Source organism: Pyricularia pennisetigena, chromosome 6 (assembly GCF_004337985.1).
Source record: "Pyricularia pennisetigena strain Br36 chromosome 6, whole genome shotgun sequence".
In the NCBI taxonomy this organism is placed as follows: domain Eukaryota; kingdom Fungi; phylum Ascomycota; class Sordariomycetes; order Magnaporthales; family Pyriculariaceae; genus Pyricularia; species Pyricularia pennisetigena.
In genome coordinates this window covers 3829829-3855162 of record NC_043744.1, presented here as the reverse complement: position 1 = coordinate 3855162, position 25334 = coordinate 3829829, and the positions used below count along the sequence as shown (strand labels likewise).

The 25334-nt window shown below is 39.6% G+C and overlaps 4 protein-coding genes across 4 annotated transcripts; 2 read left to right on the top strand and 2 right to left on the bottom strand.

The window, feature by feature from the left end:
• Positions 1-17605: 17605 nt before the first annotated feature.
• PpBr36_04920 (uncharacterized protein) lies at positions 17606-19421 on the top strand (the record flags this gene model as incomplete). The annotated part of the gene is made up of 5 exons (XM_029892078.1): positions 17606-17755; positions 17822-17943; positions 18030-18486; positions 18575-19137; positions 19214-19421. The coding sequence occupies 5 exons, from the start codon at positions 17606-17608 to the stop codon at positions 19419-19421; spliced, it is 1500 nt and encodes a 499-aa protein (XP_029750103.1).
• A 608-nt stretch (positions 19422-20029) lies between these two features.
• Positions 20030-20473, bottom strand: PpBr36_04919 (uncharacterized protein; the record flags this gene model as incomplete). The annotated part of the gene is made up of 1 exon (XM_029892077.1): positions 20030-20473. One exon carries the CDS (start codon positions 20471-20473, stop codon positions 20030-20032), a length of 444 nt encoding a protein of 147 aa, XP_029749223.1.
• Positions 20474-21603: 1130 nt separating this feature from the next.
• On the top strand, positions 21604-23243 carry PpBr36_04918 (uncharacterized protein; the record flags this gene model as incomplete). Its single annotated transcript, XM_029892076.1, has 2 exons — positions 21604-21706; positions 21805-23243. The coding sequence occupies 2 exons, from the start codon at positions 21604-21606 to the stop codon at positions 23241-23243; spliced, it is 1542 nt and encodes a 513-aa protein (XP_029749222.1).
• A 233-nt stretch (positions 23244-23476) lies between these two features.
• Positions 23477-24460, bottom strand: PpBr36_04917 (uncharacterized protein; the record flags this gene model as incomplete). The annotated part of the gene is made up of 2 exons (XM_029892075.1): positions 23477-23768; positions 23880-24460. The coding sequence occupies 2 exons, from the start codon at positions 24458-24460 to the stop codon at positions 23477-23479; spliced, it is 873 nt and encodes a 290-aa protein (XP_029749221.1).
• Positions 24461-25334: the final 874 nt, after the last annotated feature.

The window sequence follows — 25334 nt, the reverse complement described above, 5'->3', positions numbered from 1 at the left end:
CGTGCAAATCAACCCCGTGAACGTACGAAACTAGTCCCTACGGGCTTTGGAGGGGATATTTCCTCTTTGGACCGAACGCCAACGCAATACCTAACGGGCCCTGCAGGTAATAGGCCAAAATTCGGAAAAATTAAATTTGCAATACCTTATGGCGGACCTTATATCCGAAAATTCGATTTCAGGCTTTATAAAGGTTAAAGCCGTTAGTTATAGGTTTGAAGGTAAAAAAACGGGTAAAAAAAACGCTAAAAAAAGGCGTTAAAAAGGAAAATAATGGGTGGGAAAACACCTTTAAATCACGAAAAAAAAGTAAAACTTTAATTCGGATTCTGCTTTTGCAAAAAATACTAAATCCTTTAACTCCAGCGAATTAACCGCTGGAACGTCTATAATTTTTATGGATTTCGAATTATTTACGGGTTCAATTCCAGGTAACGTTAACGAATGCGCAACGTATAACGCCCTGGAATAAAAGGTTAATTCCGCTATTAGCGGCATTATAAAATTACGTTCGAATTCGGATTCGGAAACTAATACCAATGGAAAGCTAAGACTATAGGTTTTAGCAGCTAATTTTAAAGTTTAAACGAAATCTGGACGCGGCGTAAAAAGGACCCCTAAACCATGGAAACTAGGTTACCTTATCCTGTATAATATAGGTAATACGCACCATATTTTTGCAAATAAGCAATTTTTTACCGATTATACCCCCGGTTTTACAATCGAAATCGGTACAGGAGGTGGCCCTGTTAGACCTATAAACACCGGAATTATAAAAATATAGGTCCTTTACGGCCAAAAAGCTGACAAATTTAAAACAGTTACGTTAAATAACGTTTTATATATCCCTTCGTTTGGAATAAATATCGTTAATGGTCTTATACATTATAATATAGGGGGCGTATTAATAAAAAATACTTTGTACGATAAAGATCGCAAAGTATGGGGACGTTTAAATACCGCTAAACATTCGTTTTATTTGGAGGTTAAAAGGTGCGATATCCTTATTCGAAATAACGTTATTTCGAATTACGCCTATATAATAGGTAAATATAGCACCGCTTTTAGCATGGTTTTATAGGGGGTTATAAAGGGTTACGCAACCCCGTTGGAAGTAAAACTAAATAATATAAACCCCGAAAATTACGAAAACTATAAAATTTACACCGATTCGGAACCGGAAAAAAATACGGTAACGGAAAAGGTAAATCCCGAACAAAATACGGAAATAGCCGTAAATCCACCTATAACGCAGAAATTTAGGGGTAAAAACCCTAAAAATCCACGTGAAATTGGGCCCCGTAGGCCCGGTACACCGTTAGGTGACCCTTTTATACAATTTAATATACAAGGGACTATTTCCGAAAAAAGGGGGTTTCCTATATAAGAAATCCGTTGTTAAAACCTTTTTTATTATCGGATTGAAAACAGGCCCTTGTAAATTATTTCCTTTTAGGGTTTAAACGAATTATGGACGGTTAATTAGCCCCTAAAGGAAATGGAATTACAGGTATTTATAACGAAATCCAGGCCCAAAAAACCCTGTTATAGTATAGGAGTTCAGGGCATATAAGGTTGTTATTGCTAAAAAAATCCGTTAAAATTATAAAAAGTTTACCTAATTTCGACAAAATTAGGGCAATTACCTGTATTGCTTACGCTAAAGCTATTTCTATTAGGCGTATAAATAAGGTCGTATTCCTTTTACCCCCTAATATTTCGGTTTTATTAAAAGCGATACAGTAACTTTGAAATTTAATTTTTACAATAAAAAACCCGTATTTGTATTATTAATGGACCGAAAATCACGTTTTCGGTGGTCGATCGTATTCAAAAATAAAGCCGGACCTACGGTTTTAGTAATTATTAAAAGCTTTTTTAGGGGTTTAAAAACTACGTACGGGCGTTACCCCCTAAATCTTTATTTCGATGGGGGGTACGAGGCTAATATAAACTTTTAAATTTGGTTTATAAATGAAGGTATTAATTTTAACATTTCGAATCCCTATAACCACGGCCAAAACGGATTGACGAAACGGTCCGTTAGGGTTATTTGGATAAACTTCGGTTTACTATTATAACGGCGGGTTTACCATTATATTTATAATATTATTTACCACCTGCCGTGGTTAATTTAATTAACCATACAGCGGTAATTAATAGGGATTTAACACTTTACGAGGAATTTTATTCCGAATTCCAACCTGGATTACCGCATAAGCCTAATTTCAGGCATTTTTGGGTTATTAATACTGTATACCAGGTTATTATACCGCTGGAAAAAACGCCATAAATTTAGTAAATTGGCTTTCCGCACCAAAGCGGTGAAATTTTTAACCCATTTATCAAATTTTACAGCGTTGGTTTACGCACCCGCTAAACGGGCCGTATACAAAACCTTTACCGTAAAAGTTATAAAGGGTATAACCGCTGAAAATTTGGTTATTCCAGGGGAAACGTTACAAATTTTAAAGGGGGAAAATATAGATTTAAAGGGGGATTTTAATTTTAAATTTGAAAACGAAATTAACCGCGTTCCAGCGGATAGTTATCCCCTAAAAAAACCCTGGAAATATAGGGCATTTACCACCGGTTACAGGGTAGTTACCACCCGTTACAGGGCATTTAAACCCTGAAAATACAATGCCCGCCAGGTTTGTACAACCTACCGTTCGCCCCCCAGAACCTATAACGGTAACGGTACCTAATCCAGTACCTAAAACAACGGAAATTTCGGTATTTTCAGCACCTAAAATACAAAATATAAAATTAAATTCGCAGTTCGAAAACCCAGATTTAATGGATATAAATTACGTGCATTATCTTTATTTTCAAACCAAAAAAGAATAAAGAAAAAGCCCATTAAAAATAGTGAACCAAATAATTACCAACAGGCCTTAAGTCGCCCTGAAAATGCTAAATGGTTAACTGCTTTAACGTTTAAATTCGACCAAATTGTCCTTGCAAAAACCTTCCGTTTTATCTTTAAAATTAAAATGCCTACAGGCCGTAAACTCGTTTTTACCCGGCCTGTATTTAAATTAAAAAAGGATACAAATAATAAACCTATAAAATGTAAAGCTAAATTTGTTATTAAGGGTTTTCTACATGTCAGAGGCCTAAATTATATCGAAACCTCTGCTCATATTAATATATTACCTACCTGGCGTACATTTTTAGCTATAACTAATACACAAAATTGGGAAATAGAACAAATCGATTTTATCGGTGCGTTTTTAAATAATGACCTTACCGACGTAAATATATATTTGCAAAGTCCAAACGGTTTTAACGAATAGGCCAAAATTTGTAACCCTACCACCGTTAAAATGTTAGTGGAAATGGGTTATAATCCGAACAAATTGCAGGTTATACAGTTGGAAAAAGCGTTATACGGTTTAAAATAGGGTCTTAGAAAATGGTAAAACAAATTTAAAACCCTATTTTTTAAAAAAAGTTTTAAGCCATTAATCTCTAATCCCGCTGTTTTTTATAACGTTAAATCCAAACATTTTATCGTTATTTTTGTAAACGATTTCCTGCTAATAGGTCCTAAATTGCAATATATTTAGGATTTAAAAACTCTTTTTAATAAAGTATACGCGTTGGAAAACAGGGGTCCTGCAACCTAGTTTTTAGGCGTTTAAATTATAAGGGATAGGTGTTAAGAACAGGCCTTATAAAGGCCCTGCGACCGCACGTTAAGTGCAGTCGGCTGCATTTTTCATGCGCGCAGCCAATTGAACAGCGGCATAATCAACACTAGGTTTTAACGCCTATTTTGGCTCCATTAAAGTTATTATATAAAGGAAATATTAGCAATGTTCGGATTAATTAATTGCAAACTTATATTTATTCCCCTACAACCGGGTATGCTAAAATATAGTGAGGGTAAACCCGTAAATACGTTAAAAGTCAAATTATTACAGCGTATTATTGGTACCCTTATATTTTTAATGCTATTAACGCGCCCGGATATCGGTTTTACGGTTTAATGGCTTTTACGCTTTTTAACAAAAACTATTACAATTAATTTAACGGCAGTTAAAAACCTATTACGTTATTTAACGGGTATTAAATCCTTTTTATTTGTTGTGGAAATAGAATATTTAAAGCCGAATTACCACCCAACTTTTTAATAAGGGGTTTTAAAAGCTTTAAATTACTGGGATTTAATGATAGCAATTTTGCCGGGGCCAGGGAAGATTTAAAATCTATTTACGGATATTTGTATACCCTATTTGGGGGCCTTATAATATGGAAATGCAAAAAAGTTAATATTATAATTTTAAGCATTCCAAAAGCCGAAACCGATACTTTAACGGAAACCCTGCGTAAAGCACAATAGTTTAAAAGCTTATTTATAAAAATTGGATTACTTATAAGAAGCTTTATTGCAATATTTGAAAATAATATAGGTTTTATAATTAACGCATATAACCTTACGCACCACCAACGTATTAAGTATACGTTATTAAAATTTTACTACGTACGGGAATTAGTTATAAAAGGATTAATAACCCTAGAATACCTGGAATCTAAACAAATGCCCGCTAATAACCTAGTAAAACCCCTAACGCTTCCAATTTACAAGGTTCCTTTTAAAGTTTATAAGGTTTAAACCCCTAAAAATTTAGTTTTTACCTATTAAATTTTGAGGCATTATTTAATTAATTCGTTAGCTAAGTACCCATTACATTTCCTTTGTTTGCAAATATTGGATTTTTGTTAACCCAATGTCGGCCGTATTACCCGAATTTACCCTGCACAGGTTAATTAATAGCAATTTATACCGACCTTATACCAAAAATTGAATCAAAATTGAAAAATTCGTGTTTTGGGCGATTTACGCATTCGAAATACCCTATATAATATATTTATTTTGGACTATTACCAACGAACAGCCAAATTAGCTACCTGGTTTAATAATTAATTCCGTGGGCCAATATTATGTAAATTAGGGGTTCGAATCCGGGGGTTATTACAATTTTGGGGGTTTTTTCCAATTTGGGGGTTCGTCCATTTCGGGGGTTACAGGTCGGTACAAAGGGTTTAATTTCCCAGGGGGTTTATATCGGGAGTTTGAATCGGGTTGGGACATAAGGGGGATCTCTTTTGGGGGGTTTTATTTTTTATATACTTTTTTTTTCCGATTTTATGTAAATAGTAGCAAAAAAAAGGCGGTATTGATTATATGCGTTATTTAACATGTAATAAATCCACCTTTATTTGTATATAAACCATAATAAATAGTGCCGAAATGGGGCTGTTGGGGCTGTCGGATTTTCTATTATATTTTGTATATTGCAGGAATTGCGATTAAAAATGTTAGCGAATATGGTTTAACACCCACCCTGCATTTACGAATTAGTTGCCCTATACCGGGTTGAAATTTTCACCAAATTAGCAAATTAGTGCGAACCCAGAAATGGTTTATATAAAAATAAAGGTGTTTTTTCAACAACGCATATAAAATAATTTTTCGGAAAATCGTGTGCGGCACCGGAACCCTTTGCGGGGTACGGACCCCCACTTCGATATCGGAGAGTATATAAGGGAGATAAAGCAAAATCTCCCCCATTAATGAATCAAATCTATTAATCCCAAAATTAGTGAACCATTTTAGTGAATTTAGTGCATTTAAGCCCTGTAATTACAGGCTTTTACAACGCAATTAGCACCACGCCGCACCTAGGCTAATGCCTAAACCCCTGTTAGCAACCCATATTGTTAACAGTTAATATTATGTAATATTTGCTGTTAATGCGTATACGGATAATATTTTCCAATATTTTGCGCACCGTAATTGCGATTGGCCCCATCGTTGCACAATTTAGGAATGTTTTTCGCAAATTGTGCGTGGAATTGCGGTTATTTTTAATATTTATAACGAAACCCTTATTAATATATTTCATTGCTAGGTTTACCGGTTTAAATCCATTGCCGGCCGTAATATATTTTACGAACGCTAATTTTAAAATCCCGGTCCGCAGCGGTTAATTTGTAATTTTTGGTCGTAATAACCAGGTTAAATATAATATTTTAAGGTTATAATTTTTTATTTTATAACCGTAAAACAATAAAACCAATTGCGGTATTTAAATTTTCAATACGCCGTAATTTCTTTGGTGGAACGCGTTTATTATTATTTATAAAAAATTAATTATTTGTAAATAGCGGCGTTACGTGCGGAAAGCGATATTAATTTTGGGTTTAATATCCCATAATCTAATATTTATTAAACCCTTAATATAACCAACGAATATATTATCGTAAATACGGTTTACCACGGAAATATATATATTATATAGTATATCGGTCATAGCTTTTTTCAGGGCGTTTTTAAAAATTTACCTTTTATCCAATAATCTATTTTAGATGAAAACAGCAATTATAATGTATAAAATGCGGGACCGGAATGCATTTTGTAAAAACCGTAAAGCGTGGTAAAACTCTTTTTTATTTTTTTAAAATTGGTTATATTCCCCTAACCCTATTATATTGATAAATATAATGGGGGCGTAATATTATTTTAATTGGTTAATAAAATTAAGTTCGATATGGAAAAACGCTGGTACGGGTAATATTTAATGTTTTTTGTTAAAAAGGTGGGATAATTCGATATAAGCTCTTTAAATAATACGGATATATAACGTTATTTTTTAATTTTTATAAACGAGGAACAGGACGGAAAAATAGTCGAAATAATCGGGTAATAGGTTTAAAAAACGTTTAAAAAGGATTTCGTGGATTTGGATAATTCCTGCGTATTCCCCTTCGTTTTCGGTAATAACGGGGGCTTGGATAAAGTAGGAAATTGGTGTAATTCGTGCGAGGGTAAGGTATTATGGGATTATTTTAGGCGTATATAGGCGGTTAGGGAATAAAAAACCACAAATTTCATATATTATATAATATTTGGCGTTTTCGTCATAGGTGTCCGGATATTGTAAAAAGGCGGGCGTTTGTAACCATTTTTGGCAGAAAAGTACGGTGGCGTGCCACTGGGATTACGTATATCGTTTAAATCCTGGCGTTAATATAAGGAAATACGATGTGAAATTTTGCATTCGGTTACGTTGTTTATATTTAAAGTCCTATACCTTATCCAGAAAATTGAAATTATTATATACGAAAAATAATATTGGGTTACGAACGATCCTTTTTAAATTTATTTATATATTAATATATATATATATATATCTATATATATATATATATATATATATATATATATATGTATATATATAAAGTTATTATTATTGTTCGCGGTAAAAGCTAAATATAAACGTAGATATTATTAATAACGTATTCGGGTAATAGCGATAAATTGTTAGGTTTACCGTTTAATAATTTTATAAAATAAATATATTCCAAACCCGGATAATATATTTATAATACGTTATAAAGTTCCATTATTTATAAAATATAATATAAATACGCGTAATAAATAATTGTTTTTTTAAAGGGAATATTCGTAGGTTAAAATCGCTAATATTAATATAACGCATTAATCCTTTAACGTTGAGGGGTTTATGGTTTTTAAAAAGGTATTTGGTTCCAGGTATACCACGTTCGAAATTTGTAACGATAAATAAAACGGGCGGTGGCCCGGGGAAAATAATAATAATAAAAATATTAATTTGTATAATATTGGCGTTTTGGACGGGATTTCTTGGGTGGACGTATCGAATATTTATTTAAATTAATCTATATTACTTACGTTTTTGGCGGAACAATTTTTTATTCCCGAAAATTGGAAGTTTATAGGTTCGAACCGGTTTAAAAAGCGTAAATATTATATTAATTGTTGCAATTTCCTGCGTAAAAAATCAGTTTAAAAAAACGTAAAAGATTTCTTATTAAAACGGTATTCGACCCCATTAATATATAAACATTTTTGGATTTAAAGGTTTCGTAATATTTTTTTTAAAAAAAATATTCGCAATGGGGCAGGTCGGGTAATTTCGTGAAAATTTGCCGTTATTACCCAAACGTGGATAAATTGCGTAAAATTGGTACGTCGGTAACGGTTGCGCCAAAATTTGGTAATATTGCGAATAAATTTGGTTTCGGGGTTTATTTCCGTTTTAAATCCGGATTTCCTCGGTAATTGCTTTTAATCGATTAAAAAAGGCTTAAATTCCCATTTATTTTCAAATATAGGATTGGTCGATAATAATTGGAATAACGATAAAAACGATAATAATTGCGATATAAATAAAGGTAATAAAGTTAAATTGGACGTAAAATATTGGGTTATAAATTGCGCGGATGGAAATACTTTTTCGGGTATATCCATTAATATTATTTGGAATATATTTTCCATTATTGGATTTAAATTTTATTTGTTTTAATAATATATCAAATAAAGGTTAATTTACGTAAATATATGGTATAATAATAGAAATTTCTTATTTTTTTATATATCGGGGGAATGGTGGTTGGCGAGATCGCAACATTAGGTATTTTATTGGTGGTACCGCCATAAACGGCGAAATGCGACAAAATGTCTTTTAACTACAACGAGCGCGATTTTTTCGGCCAATGTAATTGGTCGAAAAACCATGTGGTTAAAAGGTATATGGAGCGTTCGGTCCCCACTGCGAAGCAGGGGAGTCTAGTCTGAGCACTGAGACTATAATATGGCCGTAATGGCCGATTATTTTTTCGTTGCGCGGGACGCGCGACCGGTCGGTAAATAATGGGTATATCGTTTCGTACGACGCACAAAATTAAAAACGCGTTTTTTTCGCGTTTACGATTTCCAAAAAACTTTTTACGAAAATTTTAACGCGTTAAACGCGTAATCTTAATTGGTGGTTAATATAAAGGCCAAATATGGTATTTAAAATTGCGATATATATAATTTCGATGAAACTGGTTTTATAATGGGCCAAATTTGCGTTGGAATAACTATAGTTAGGTCCGAAAAACGCGGAAAAAGCAAAGAAATATAACCTGGTAATCGAAAATGGGCGATTATAATTTGCTGCATCAATGGCGACGGTTACGATATAACCCTATATTTTATCGTTAAAAACGTCCATTATTTCATAAATTGGTATATAAAAAGCGGTTTCCTAGTATTTTGGCGTATAAAAACTACCCCTAATAAATGGACCGATAACGAAATTGGTTTCGATTGGGTTTAATATTTTAATAATTATATAAAATCGCGGATAAAAAGCGTATATCGGATATTAATATTCGATAGGTACGGTAATTATTAATCCTTTAAATTCGAAAATTATTGCAGAAATTATAATATTATTCCATTTTATTTACCTATTAGTTTATTTTATTTAATTGAGCCATTTAATGTCGGAATATTTAACGTTTTTAAACGGGCGTACGGTTAAAAAATTAACGATTTTATCTGGGCCCATATTATTAATATTAGCAAAATCGAATTTTTTGGCTTTTGCAACGGTTTATAAAAAATTAATAATAAAAGAAAATATGGCCGGGGGTTTTCGAAAGGCGGGAATTATCCCCCATAACCCGGAAACAACTATATTTAAATTAAATAACAAATTACGAACGCCGTTATTTAAAAAATTTAATTTTTCCAGCACCGATACCTGGGTCTTTTAAGTACCGTATAACCCGATAAAAACCGTTAATTAATTTATTTTTATTAAAAATCGAATTAGTTATTATTAAAGAAACTCGCCAACGTTTGTTTTTAATATTGTAAAATAATTAATAAAAAGGTTAAAATCGATTATTTATCGAACCATATTTTTGGAAACGGAAAACCGCAATTTTCGGAAGGCCAACGAAACGCTTAACAAACGGCGCAAAATTTAAAAAACACGTATCCGCGAAAAGGGGTTATTTACCATATAAAAAAGTTAAAATTTGTTTTAATTAAATGGTACCGATGGTTTAATATACGAAAAAAAATCAAAATAGGGAAAAAAGTAATGTGTAACCGGCGATTAAACGACGTTGCGGTAATTGCGGTAAATTTGGATATAATGTACGCATTTGTTAGGAGGATGTAAAAATGTTTGATGTACATATATCCGATTGCATTAAAATAAATTGAACAACGCTGGCGTTGCAATTGAAATTGGAAATAGTATTGTGCAGGAAAAGTGTCCGGGGTTCTGATATGTCCGGGGCCCTGATGAACCACGTTAGTATTAACTACGTTAGTTTTGCCGGCCATTATGGCCGTTTGAGCATGTGCCTTTTTAATTATTTTAGCCACACAATCAGTCAGCTTGCGTCTACCCGTCTTCCCATTTGGATTAAACTGAAAAAGGCAGGAGTTTGATAAAAATGGAGCACAGGTTTACTATACACCTGATAAAAATGATCTAAAGATATGTGGCAGCAAAGGTTTGCGAAAGTTGATTTTATTGGGTTTCCAGAGTCTGAACTATAAGTTACCTGCATTTAAAAGTTAAAATTTCCGCCTTTTTTAGTATATGTGTGAATTCTGCTTAATATATAAAAAAGTTGAACGTGAGCCAAAATGTTCCCAATTCATATGCTATAATTTGAAATAAAATGAATAATACTTTATTTATTTGGTTAAATTATGTATGAATTTTATATTTTGCACCTGTTAACCGAGTTTTATTTTTGTTAGTGGAGTTTTGAAACACGCGACGAAATACTGCAGTTTTTCACATTTTGCGATTAGCCTTAGTTTAGGATATAAGGACAAACTCTGTTACTGTGGTTGGATTACCACACCATACTGGATATTAATAACCAAAAAGGTTCACCTTCACCAAACTTCCAAATAAAAACAATAAAAGTTTGCTTTCTTATCCAGTATACTTTATATTTTAGTATTAATTCGCAGCTTAAGTGGCAATTTGCCTTGTTTAACAGATTTGGCAAAAAAATTGAAATTAAAAAATCATTTATACCATGTTGTAAGTTTTTGTGAGCTTTAATCAGCCCGCACCTACAATAGCCCAGAAAATCTTCATTTTATTAAGCCTTTCTTGTTTCTCTGAATCTGTATTAGTACGATATTTTTCCTCGGTTTATAGCACCTCCTTTAATATAAATGTGCGAGTTCGCCCCTTTCCTGTGGCGAAAAACAAATTATTAATCGTTTTCAATTTTAGCAAAAAAGTTTGAAACTTAAACCAAGTTTCACTATTTTTGTCAATTATATTTTTTACAATTAATTAACTCTTAATGTCGAAAATTTCGTTTTTATATATAGTTAACCATATCTTCCTTCCACCCAAATTCCCCGAGGGAAATGATTAGGATCCAACCAATAATTCAATTTTGCAATTGACTGTTTTAAAAATTACTGAAAAGTTTGAAAATTTCGTCCTTTCCGCCAAATATGGATTAGTACGTTCGGCAGTGGCAATAATCCGACGAATGGTTTAAGCTTAAAATTAAAATGGAAATGTTAATTATATTAAATTCAAAAGAATATTGTAAAAGTTTGGCTATAATAATTAATAAATATTTTAATAATACGTTATTTCCCATATTCCCTTCCTAATTTAGGGAAGGGGGGTTAATAAATATTAATAAAAACAATAGGCCCGGGTGCGGTTGTGCTAATATATATGTATTCCCAAAACGCGGACGTTTTTGTTTATAAAAGCAAGGATTTTATTTCTATTAAATTTTTTAAGTTTTTTCCCCTAAATTCCGCCGTTATAAAATCTCCCGGTCGATTCCGCCGATATTTCCTTGGACCTGCAATAGCGATAAACTTAAAAACTTTTTGTAATAAAAAGTTCCGGACCTGTTTCGCTGCGCTTTTGCACAAATTTTGTTATTAAAAAATTCCCGATATTTGTCCTTTTGTAAAAAACACCGGCCAATTTTACGAAAAGCTACGAAATACGCTAAATCCTGTATATATAACCGAATTTATATTTGCCTTTCTGGGGCCTATCGCCAAATAAATTCAAAATGCGCCAGGGGTATGGAAAAATACATGCAGCGAAATGTTGGGGAACAATAGTTTTATACCCTGGCGCAGGTCGCCGTTATGGCTTTTAATCCGGGTTACGCTCCAATTTCTCTTTATCCACGAAGCACCCTCAGCATTTAATGGGATACTTTTTTATAAATTATTAATGCTTTTTTTTACCGCATCATTTTTTAAAAAAGCCCTGAATCACTGTTTACCAAATGAAATTATTAAGGTTATAAAATTTAAAATGGTACGGCGTAAGCACAAATTTACGGTTTTTTATGGTTAAAATAATAAAATTACCTTATTTGCAGACAAAATTATGACCGAAATTGCACAAAAGTTAATTTTCCGCCAAAATAATTTTATTAAACGTAACACCCCGGTTAACATTCTGCCTCGATTTCGTTTATTTAATTTTACCATCGATTCGGTTTATAGGTTGAAAAATTAAATAATTTTATCGGATTTATTTCGCAACGAAAACTAAGTTTTTACGAAACCAATTTTAACCAATTTACGGAAATGGTATCGTTTAATTAAAATATTTTTCTTTATATTCCGATTTCCACCCCAGGAAAATATACCGAGTTTTTCCTTGCAAAAGTTGAAATTTGGGTATTTTACCACTTTAATTCCTGGTTACACTATAATATAACGGAATTTAAAGCCTGCGCAAAGCTTTTCGAATTTATAATTGCATATAAAAAAATTGCACTGCCAATTTATAGGACAAATTTTAAAGGATTATTAATTATAATCCTTGCGTTGACCGAATTGTGGATCGTTTGCGATAAAATAGTAAAAAACCAAATTCCGCTTATGTGCGATTATAACCTTCGAATTCCGTTATACCTTTTTCAATGCCTTTTGCTTCCTTCCCGCGATAATATAAGGCGATTGGCGAAAGTTAAACAGTATTTGCGATAACGATTTCAAATAACCAACCAATTTTTTCCAAATATATTCACATTTTTCGGCGGTTTAGGGATTTTCGCTGTGCGATATTACGGCCAATTAGCAGTTCACCAGAGGTTATTTGGAGAAATTGAGGTTAAAGTTGCCAGAAATCGCACAGCAAAAATAGCCGAACTTTCGAATATTTAAGTCCAGCATAAGCGCTTTTAAAAGCTTTTATAAAGCTGCAAATTGCGACTGTTTATTACAAAACAAACGGAAAGGGGCAATATTATACTAAAGTGGTTATTGCACCAAATGTTTATACAAACGGCAAATAAATTCGTTTAATATTAATATATTCAAATAACCTTTACCCCGGAACCAAATAAATGTTTAAAACATTGTTTTTAAACTTTGTCCTCCATATACATTTTCCAAATGGCGGGATGCGACTGTATTTATACATATAAACGTTAGTATGTGCAAATACGGCTCGACTACCCGGGATTGTGTACAATCCCTTAAAAGCTACTCTGTTTTGCGCCCATATTTCAAAAATGCATACGGAAATTAACGCATTGGACTTTGGTTATTAACTAAACCCAACGCGAAAATATACAGGCGGTTGAAAACGGTGCCATATTTGGAAATTTATAATATTTGCTTTAATAATAGTATAACGTACTATTATTTTGACGATAAATGCACAAATTACGTTACTTTAACGATTATAACCGAAAAACTAATAATATCCTGCATTTTTAAAATTCCGCCTAAATTAAAAGTTTTCCAAAAATACCTGCTTAAACCCAGCACGTCCTCTAACGGTTTTCCTCCCAATAATATTATTGCGCATTAAATTGAATATCCAGCTTATTTTTCGACGGAAAAATACAAAAGTTTGTACTTTATTCCTTTGGGTTACAAAATCCAGTGGCTAAATATTTTTTACCAACTGGTTATACCCAGTATAAATTTTGGAAAGGCCGAAACAGCAGCGGTAATTTTACAGGCAATTTATTAAACCGGTCCTCCCAACAGTTAATCCGAGCTACGGGAAGTTTATTTTATTTCTAATTACCCCCAATTTTATATAAAAACGGTTAATTATTTCCAGCAAACCATTAATAGGGTTTTGAATAATTGGGAATTAACCCGTACCCTATCCATTTTTATTTCCGTCGCCATTCGAGCATTTTCACTTTTAAATAATAAAAACGTCCAATTTTATTACTTTAAATTTCTTTTCAAAACCCGTGCAATTGCTTTTATTTGGTTTACCAAAATTCGCACAAAAGCAACGGGAGCAAAAACATAGCAATTACAATTGGAATTAAAACAAAAATTAACCGAAATAGCTCTAATATATTTAAAAAATTTTAACATATAAATGCCGTACTTTAAAAACTTTTTCAAAACACCAGGGTATGCTTTAATATTTTTCCAATCCTGTATAACTATATACGAATGTTTGGCGGTAAATAGCGCTAATAAACGTGCCTTAATACGCTGGAAAAAGCTTTATTATCGAACTTATGCTATTTTTATTAAATTTATTATTTCCGAAAACGGTTTTGTTTTTAATTTAACTATTTAGGCCACGTGGCTTAAATATAATCGTGGAATCGGATAAAAAACAGTTTCGCCTTCCTTTTATAATTGGTTTAAAACAGCTACTAAAACCGTTTATAACCACTTTTTGGCGGTATATTTTAACGTGCTAACTGGTAAGCTGTTTGTAAACGGCGCGCCACTGTCGCGCCTTCCTAACAATCTCGAAAATTACCCGATGTTTAAAACGCTATTTGGCCGTTAAGCCCTGGATATTATACTATCCAATATCCCGGGCATACAATTTTTAATTAAACAGGTTTTGTTTAATAATGTGTTAAATATTAGGTTTTACCTTTAGCCTGGATTAAGGTTAAAAAATTTAATAATTTCGGCCAAAAAGCTCGTTGGGAAAAAGGATATTATATATTATTTAATCCCTTCCAGGTTGTTTAACGACAAAATACCGATAAATTTTATACAAAATTATTTTTATTGGTATAATACCTATAATGAGGTAATCGAATTTCGCCCAAGGCGGTAATTATGGGAAATTCCCAAAAATCCCTGGATTATACGGTTATTAGGGAAAAATGAATAAAAGTTTAAAAAGTTTAACCAACGCCTGGTTTTACTATTAAATTCGACGGGAAATATAATAAAAACATATTTTAAACCGATAAAAGATATTAAATATATATACCTAATATTGGAAGGTAATTTTGGTATTTTGGCCATTAAGTTTCCAAAATTTAATTTCGGGTTTACTTTGAAAACCAATTTAACAAAATTAAGGTTTCGTTAATTTATAGGGATGCACATCGACTCCGATTAATCGATTGGTTGTCTTTTTGGGCTTAATAGCAAGTTTTTACTTATTAATAACATTGGATTAAAGCGCGCTGTAATAATACCTAATAGCGACGTTATATGGCGTAAAAACCGTTTCCAGCTACAATATAACCATATTATTATCACTATCGCTAAAAATACCGCCTTTTTTACCCATTTTTATAACGTGGACACCCGTGTTGGCCGGCTGGAAAATAATGGGAGCTTCCGAAATAAGATATATTTGGCCTATTTTCACGGGTTTACATTTTTCGCTATTCTAAATACCATAACTGGTTATACAGGTACGGAATAAGCTTTATTAATTTTACGTTTATCGGCCGTGCGATCGATTTCGCAATTAACAAATAAAAACTTGGAATTGCTCCGAAAAATTAACCGTTTTACCCCCTCCAAATATATTTATCCCAAAAATTTTAATATAATATAGCAGGTGCAATGGTTACCGGGATTAAATTTTCTTTCCTAATCCAATTATTATTATATTAAAATATTGAGAATTTTCGAGCATACCGACAATTAAAAGGCATTTTACTACGATAAAAAACCTAATTTTGTGGAACAGTTTCGTAATGCGCAGAGTTTTAACCCAAAACTAATTAAAAAAAACTGCGTTAACAACGTTTGGGTGCGATCTCCTAAATTTGGTGCTAATGGCTTTACTACATTAAACGACAGGGTTTATATTAGCAGAAACCGCGGCAGATCAAAACCTGGAAAAAATAATTGCTTTGCTATATTAAAGGTTATATATAATAATTAAAGCTTTTTAGCAGGTAACCCTGGGACCGGTTTCCATAACCGATTATGGCAATTTTTCCGAAACAAAGTTATAATTTACGGACCAAATTACGAATAACCCCTATTATCGCTTTTTTTCGATTTTGTCTGGCTCCAAAACCTTTTTTCAACTTTTGCTAAACAGTGGTACTGGATGCACAAAACGTTAAATTACCGACGTTTTAATTTAAATCGATTTTACTTTATATTATAGTTTTTAACTATTGCGTTCGCCGCCAAAATTAGGCGTAAAACCGTTAAAAATTTGGGAATTTTGCAAATCCTTTTGGCATTTGCGGTAGGCCCCAATATAACCGACATTTTCCCGCCTCCCATCGATCGGTTTAAATTGGTTAACGGATATATAGCTAATATAAATTTAATTCGAGCAAAAACTAGGATATCCTATATTAATTCCCAAAATAAAAAAGGGAAAATAACCAAAAAATTACCCTAAAAACCATATAAATTATTTTGGACCTATAAATAACGATGCGAACAATATTTTAAATAATGTTAAAAAAAAGTAATTAATAGTTTTACCAAACTTATATATGGCCAGTGGTTACACGAATATCCAAATTTCGATATAAATATATTTCCCAAAATTATAATATTATATATTAACGTTCCATTTGCTTTATTTAAAATTTCTCGGTAATTCCAAATATGGTACAATAACCGCCTTTTTTATAAATACCTGGGAAAAATAGCGCAGGTTATAGAAAAACTAAAAATCGCTCCTTCCCTGCGGCTTCCAAACCCTGATCCAGCATTTACAAACCCAGCCAGTTCAAAATTGTATTTGGTTAAAAACGGATTTACGTTAATTATTCAATTATTCGCCCAAAATTAGCCACTTTTACATTTTACCCAAACCCGTACCGCCCTATAAATTTACCAAAACGCCCGAACGTTAAAAAATCTTTTTCCAGCAAGGAAATACAGTTTTAAGGTGCATGGTTTTACAAAAAGATTTAAATTACAGGCATTATCGGATTTTTAGAAACGTTACGCAGCAGATTTACGAGAAAGTACGGAGGCATTGGAAATGATGTCCAACGAACAGACGGATTTGCCTCAGGATCTTAAAAAACTGAAATTGAAGCTCGAAGAATATAGGGATACATGTGCTAGACACTCAGGCTACCTTCTGTCTATCATACCATATATCTGGAAAAAAAGACACCAATATGCCTGGCTTGCATGTCACACAGACGTGTACGACCACACTTCGTCTCATGCTGCACCCGATGCGGGGTCACAGATAGTGACTTTGGCGTCCAAAGCAAACAGTGGCTGATGATTTGTTGCCTCGTTTTGATGGGAATTGCACGTATGCCTTGGGTTGACCCAAAGTAGGCAGACAACCAACAGGCAAATCGAAAACCCCTCCAAAAGCCTTTTCTCCAAAGAACCCCATGGAGATTGATTCTTTCATTATATACAACAAACATGTGTCTTTGCAAACGGTAGTGCGGACTTCATTTTCCAATCTTTGAGGTAAATATCATCAGATCTCTCTAATATGGCACACAGAAGAACCAAATCTTCACTCCAGTCATCCGCTGAGCTCATCTGCAGCACAGCATTTCGCATAGATGGCTTGCCATGGCAGACGACCTGGATTGGGCAAGGTATTCTGCCATACTCAGTCAGCAGAAAGCTACGCTCAAGCGAGCCCTGGCACACAAGGGCAAGAAGCCTCCGGACGCATCGAGGCGTTCTCGACAAGAACTGAAGCAAGAGTTTGAAATGGCCGTGTGATGCCCCTCGAGCCTCCATTCGGTGAGGAAAACACTCTAAGCTGACCTGGTGATCTCCAAGGCGTTGAATTCCAACATGACCAGCTCTATGGGGCCGAGGAACCAGATCAGGTCTTGCTTCATCGGCGCGGCTTATACCCCCTGCACCGTCCCCCCTTTCGACTCTCGCGCCGATATTGCTTCGTGACCTCACACTTGAGACCCAGCATCGCGGTCGTGTGCTCATTGTCAGGGCTTTTGGTGAGCCTGTCAAGCTGACATGCATCCAGAATGCCATCGAGGATGAGGTCGGTGACGTCGATTCGACTCGCCATTTACAACCTTCCCCCGACCGCTGATGCCGGCGCGGTCCTCGCTAAAGGTGCAGTAGTCGCGATCAAGAAGCCCTACTGCAAGCGGACTGCCGACGGTGGCCTCTTCGTCCGAGTAGACCACCCGAGCGATTTCGTGCGGCTCAGGCCCGGCAACAGCATCATCCCCAAAAGCCTGGCCACTCATACGACTGGGGCAGGCCCGTCCGTGCTTCGACTGAAGGAGGATGGCAATGCGGCGTTCAAGAAGGGGAATTTCGAAACAGCGGTTGACCTCTACTCGCATGCGCTGGAGAACATGGGCGACGTTGATGACAACCTTCAGCGGGATCTGTGGCGGAACCGGTCCGCAGCCTATCTGCGTCTTGGTCGTTGCGAACTGGCAATTGCTGATGCCTTGGCTTCCATGGTCCGAGTAGGCAACACGCCCCAAGAAGCCAAGGACCTCAACATCAAGGCTCTGTTTCGAGCAGGCAGAGCTGCCTACGATATGCAAGATTTAGACCAAGCGAGAAAGCACTTCCGAAGCCGCGCTCGAGCTTGACAACAATCACCTGCTCGGATCGAGAGACGAGAAGGAAGCAGGCGCTCGGGAGGCCGACCGAGAGTCTAGCACGGGCATTTGGCTTCGTGCGTCCTACGCCAACCACTCTTGCATTCCGAATGCGACCCGCGCCTTCGTCGGCGACATGATGATTGTGCGCGCCACGCGCGACATCCCAGCCGGAGGGGAGATTCTCATGGGATACGCAGGCCTAGACAAGCCCTTTGCCGAGAGGCAAAAGAAGCTCAAGGCCAGCTACGGCTTCGAATGCGACTGCGAGCTGCGCCGCGCCGAGGCAGAGGTTTCCAGCGCCACGGCCAAGACGCGTGCTCGTCTCCGCAAGGAGATCCGCTCGTTCCTGTCTGCAAACCCTCTACGCGCCAACATGTCTGACAGGCTCGCCCCGAGCAAGAAGGCAAAGGTGCAGAGGCTCCTGAGGGAAATGCAGGAGACTTGTCCGAACCCCCACTTTGAGCGGCTGCCGCGACCCCTATGCGATGAGATTGGTCTCCTTGCGGCCATGTGCACGACCCCCCCTGCCTCATGGCGCCCTGGGCGCCTTCTTGGGTGTCCTGCGAGACTCGGGATATTTTGTCAGCATTCAGGGCGGCAGGGTGATTGTTGCCCGTCGAGTGGCAATTCAGGGAAACGAGGCAATCGTCGCTGCAAGGTATGCATCTCAGTGTCTGGTGGAAATTGGCAACAAAGGTGCAGCTCTGGCGCTGGAGGTTCTGAGCAAAGAGATCTATACTTGCATTTCTGGTGCTGAGGACGGTTTTATGGATGATTTCGGGTGGGTCAGTTAGGATATGGGCCGCCCGTGAGTATCCACATGGCAGATTGTTACTACTCTCTTCCGTCTATTTTCCTATCTTGAAACCACAATGAGGCTATACGCTCAAGAGTAGGCGCGGCTTCATTGCATCCAACCAGGTATCGGCGCCTCCTATACTACTCGTGGAACTGGACTGTTAGATGGCAGAATTCACCATATACAGCAGTTAGCTGTTAGCCCAATTTGTAACTTGTAAGTGGCGCGTGTTCTGGATTGACGTTTGGTTGATCAATAGCAGATTGAAAGTCTCTTGACAAACCTGCTGCCCCTATTGAGACTCCTTTTGATCCGAGTATCCCAAGCTGGATTCACGAGGACATTATGGATATCATTTTTGGGCACAAGACTAGACTAGTATATCAGATATGGAGGTCGTTTGCAGCGAAACAACATGACAGGAGTGTAGCACGAATGAGACCAGGTAAAAGACAAGTCCCCAAGTGATTACGCGTTCCAGTACTTGACCGATCTGAGAGCGAGGTGACAAGGGATTGAATTGAAAGAGATGATAAAAGAAACCCCCCCCCCCCCCCCCCCCCATTAAGCTTGCGGAAAGACAAGCAAAATTCCGAAGCCTCCCTATTCCTGGGATTCAAACAGGTATATGATCATGGCAATCAGGTCACCAATCAAAGATTCATAGCTATCATGGTCTACGTTGCACTTGTCGTCCGGGATGGCGTCGCACCAAAAATGGGTTTCCAAAGTGGCAATCCCCTGCTCGACAAAGAGCGATATCAGATAAGTCCTGGCCGCGTTCCACATCACCCTGTCCATGACCGGACCAGGCGTGCCGACCTCTTGCAGATTGATCTCGGTGATGACGAGCAGTGCGAGAGCGTCGTTGTTAAATAGAGCCGCCACGGACCAGTACTTCTTGGGACAGAGCTTGGTGAACAGCGATCTGACCTGGTTGCAGTACGACTCCACGCTGTGGTCGCCTCTGTAGAAGGCGCGCCGCGGCTGTGTCCCTCCCTCTTGGCGCCTGGGTCGAGTGGAGAGGTGTCCTCGGCTGTACGGCATGGTCCAGATAGACGAGGCCGTATTCCAAATAGTTGAATGGGATGGTTACAGTGGGGCTCTGCTGTTGTGTAGTTGATGAGAGCTTGGTATTTTTACCAAGAAAACTATAAACGAACAACATCTTGGCAAGATACAGGACCATCCATGATAAGTTTGGTATTGATTGACAGTTGCTCACGGCCATATGGATATCACTTGGCGGCAAGAGACCCGAGAATGCTACGTAAAGGGTCTACTGTCTAGTGAACACAGCCATGACCCATGAGACCGGTAACTTGGCAGCAAGGTGACTGGAATGGACCTTCAGCAGGCAAAGAAAAGCAGCAATGCAAATTGTCACTTTGCCATGAAGTCGCTGCGCTCAAGTGAAAATGAATGTTTTATCCGAGTTGGTAATCTCAATTCCAATTGCTCTCTAAAATGCCAATCAGCATCCTAACCAAATTTTCGCCATCTTAATGTTCCATTGGGCTTATGGCTAGTCTAGAACTAGGCTAGCGGGCAAATCGCAACACTGGTCAAGCCGGAGCGCAGATCCAGCAGCGCTACTACGTAGTATCGTATCGCTCTTCTATCATTGCGCTGAATAGTCAGCGCCACCTCCAGTGCCATCAGCTATCAGACGCAGGGTCAATCCCTGTCATAGTCCATGGAACCCGGATCAAGGCTGTGGTCGGTCTTTTAGCCCTGTGAAGGACGCTATCGTACAACGTATTGAGCGTAGAAAGAAGAAAGCATCCCCGCATATTTACATACCTACCTGATGTGGACTTGGACGCCCCCATTCTTCGGACACTTTCGGAGGAGTGGACGTGGTCGCCGTGCTGATAAGGTAGCATCAAAGATATTGAAGCCCTCCACGATCCGGGGTCGCCTGTGGAGCAGCGTCACACACAGACCCTCTCACTAATACCCGAGGCAAGAGATAAGCAAAAGAATCAAGAGAGATGGGCGGTCAACTAAGCCCCATAAGCAATGCGTTTCTTCCGTGCCTGGGCGATCAAGCCTTCTTGGTATTTTAATTTATTTTTAAAAGCTTGTCTTCCTTTTTCCACGCTGCCACGTCCCCGCCAGGCAAGCCCAACATCGCTTATTTCGCACTTTTGGCAGAGAATTGCGATACAGAAGTGATGGAAGAATCAAAACGCGACGGGTCTGTGATTGTGCAGGCTGGGGTCGGCGAGAAAGGCGGACACCATGTTGACGCCGACGAGGCCAGGTTGGCCGAGATGGGTTGGTGACGCCTCCAAGAGAAAAAAAAGAACAAGAAAAAAAAAAAAAGAAAAAAAAAACCCCCCCCTTTAAAACTCAGCGGCTAACACTCGATTCAGGACACACGCAGGAACTCAAGCGTCACTTCACCATCCTTTCGCTGATCGGATTGGCGTCGACAACCACCATCTCATGGACCGGTCTCGGCCTCGGAATCGTGGCCGAGATCGGTGCCGGTGGCCCCGGAGCCATCATCTACGGTTTCATCCTCGTCACCATCTTGCAGTGTTTCCTGGGCGCGTCCCTCGCCGAGTTTGTCAGCTCGTACCCGACCGAAGGTGGAATGTACCATTGGATCGCCGCAGTGGCTCCCGCGCGGTTCCGTGTGTTCCTCAGTTTCCTGACGGGCTGGTTCACCTCGTGCGGCTGGATCTTCACCACGGCGTCGACGAACCTGATCTACGCCCAGACGCTGATGTCGCTGATCGCCCTCTACCGCCCTGAGATGGAGATCCAGACGTGGCAGACGTTTGTGGTGTACCAGGGCCTCAACGTCATCACGGCCGGCGTGGTGCTCTTTGGCAACAGGATCATCCCCGGGCTCAACAGGTTCTCGCTCTTCTACCTCCAGATCGGCTGGCTGGTGGTGCTGGTGACGGTGGTGGCCTGCGCGCCGACGCACCAGTCGAGCGAGTTCGTGTTCCGCACGTGGATCAACAACACGGGCTGGGACTCGGCGCCCATCGCCTTCATCACGGGGCTCGTGAACCCGCTGTACGCGCTCGGCGGGCTGGACGGCGTCACGCACATCACCGAGGAGATGCCCAACCCGTCGCGCAACGCGCCGCTCGCCATCGCCATCACGCTGACCATCGCCTTCGTCACGGGCGTCACGTACCTGGTGGCCCTCATGTTCAGCGTCCAGGACTACGCGGCCCTGTCCGAGACCAACACGGGCATGCCGCTGGCCGAGCTGTTCCGGCAGGCGACGGGCGGGCCCGGCGGCGCCCTGGGCCTGATGCTCATCCTGTTCGTCGCGCTGGGCCCCTGCGTCGTGTCGTCGCAGCTCTCCACCGGCCGCGTGGTCTGGGCCTTCTCCCGCGACGGCGCCCTGCCCGCCTCGCCCGTCTGGGCTCGCGTCAGCGGCCGCTGGGGCGTGCCCTTCAACGCCCAGCTGCTGGTCACCGCCGTCGTGGCCCTGCTCGGCTGCCTGTACCTGGGCAGCAGCACCGCCTTCAACAGCATGCTGGGTTCGGCCGTCACCATCAACAACGTCGCCTACCTCATCCCCATCCTGACCAACATGATGACCGGCCGCAGGAACATGTACCGCGGCCACTTCTTCATGGGCAGGTGGGGCTGGCTGGTCAACGGCGTGACGGTCTCGTGGCTCGTCTTTGCCATAGTCTTCTTCAGCTTCCCTTACACCCAGCCGGTCACAGTCGAGAACATGAACTACACCTGCGTCGTCCTCGGTGGACTGATTGTGTTGATCCTCGGGTGGTGGTTTGTTGGGAAGGGCCAGTACAAGCAGAAGATTGCCACGGTCAAGGGCTGAAGGCCTGCTGTGCTGCTGCTTGCCAGCTCAAACCGACGGTGTAAATAAGATGGTAGTTTTACTGAATGATAATTACGTTGAAAAAAAACAGTCCAGCATCCACCACTACACTTTATTTTGGGCATGTCTTAAACTGTAAAAAGGTAATATTTGGTTGGTCACAATACCGCGTACTTGGCGTTTATTTGCAATTTTAGACAAGTGCCGGACGTCTATCTTTGGCACAAAAAAATCTATTCGCTGTCCCCCACCATTCCCTTTTCAGCCTTCAATAGGCCATAGCCCTCAAGCCGCTTTTCCATGACCGCATGCTCGGCACTAACGAGCCTCCCATCCGGCATCTCAACCTCCGTCTTGCGGATGTGGCAAAGCACAAAGGGGTAGACCATGTCGGGCAGGAGGAACAGGGCCTGCAGGAACGTGGCCAGGGGATTCAGGAAGTAGCCGTGGGCCTCGGGCCAGTACCACCACATCATGCCGGGGAGGACGACGAGCCCGACGAAAGAGCCCAGCGAGCGGACGAACCTGCAAATGGGGGAAAGAAGATGTTAGGACGTTCAGAATGGAGACTTGAATCTGACCGTTGCGTGGGACAACAACAACAACAACAACAACAACTCGCACGTTAAAACATACCAGATTGCATAGCTGACGCCGCCACTGTGCCCTCTCGAGAGCAGCATGGCCAAGCTGGCACCGCTGATGTAGGCCTGCGGCACCAGGGCGCTCCAGAAAGCCATCTCCATGGTGTCGAAGCCCTCCCTGCCCCGGAACCACTTGCCGGTCTTGTCGCCGAAACCCCTGCCCTCCTCGGCCAGGAACCACTCGGCAAAGGCGTAGTTGCCCCAGACGCCGACGGCAGTGAGGCCCAGCAGGATGGCGAACATGTGCCGCCCCACCCAGCTGCTCGAGTGCTTCCAGTCGTGCGGCGCGTACACGACCGTGGTGTACACCATGCCGATGTCGAGGGTGAACCAGGCGGCGAGCCCGAGGAACTCGATCGGGTGCTCGGCGGCGTAGAATGCGTATATGACCTCCCACGACCAGTTGAGCACCGTGGCCATCAGCGGCATGCCGTACGACTTGGTCTTGACGGCGCGGATCGTGATGAGGATGTACGTCAGGTACCAGCAAACTGCTCCGACGCCCAGCACGCCGGTCGACGCCACGATCAGCCATTCCGGTACATGCGGTGGGGGAGTGTCCTTGAGCCCCATGACTGGTTTTTTTTTTTTTTTTTGCTATTTTTGTTTTCTTGGTTTTCTCAAAAGAAGAAGAAAAAAAAAAAGAAAGAATTCAAATCCTGCTATCTCCAAGCCAAACAAAATCAAAAAAAATCACTGGAAATGACCGCGACGACGGTAGGACCATAACCTTAGCAGGCTTTTGGGCAACTTTCCCGCCCTCATATACAACAAAAGGGACTGTTCATCACACCTGAGCACAGCAACGTCAGAACGCAAACTTTTGCCCAGTGTCCCCCAATAAAATCTCCAAAGCACCTCAACCGTGCAGCTCGCATCCCTTACATTTATTCTCTTTTTTTTGTTTTTTTTTGTTTTTTTGACGCGTCGGCAGGTTGAAACGAAACGACTTACGAGACTGAGCTACTGCATCGTGCGCAATTTTATCGACTGATTGCGTCCTCCCCCTGCATGGCCCGGGCCGAGCGTGTTAGCCTCCGGTTGACAAGACTGCGCGTCGATTGAGTGGAGGACGTGGTGCACGGATGGTTGAGGTGTCATTATTCTTGGGAAGCATTTGCCATCAGATGATCGCGCATATGCTGAGCTGGTACGATTGAGCAGTGTCTAGTCCTGTCATAGGATGGCTAAAATGCCTAGGTAGGCAAATTCTAGTATTACGCACGAATCGCCAATTTGACTGTTTACATGGCTACTTTGATTGATCTGGTATCCTCAGTAGAATTCTTTGATGTTGCAGCGCAGCTACGTACGCTGGACCTGTCCTGGTATACCCGTCAATGATGGTTGAATACAGTAGTGCAATTGACAAGCTTGAGCAATCCCGGCCGTCAGGATAAGCTTGGAAAAGTGCGGAAAACACTGGGTGAACACAGCCAGCAACCCT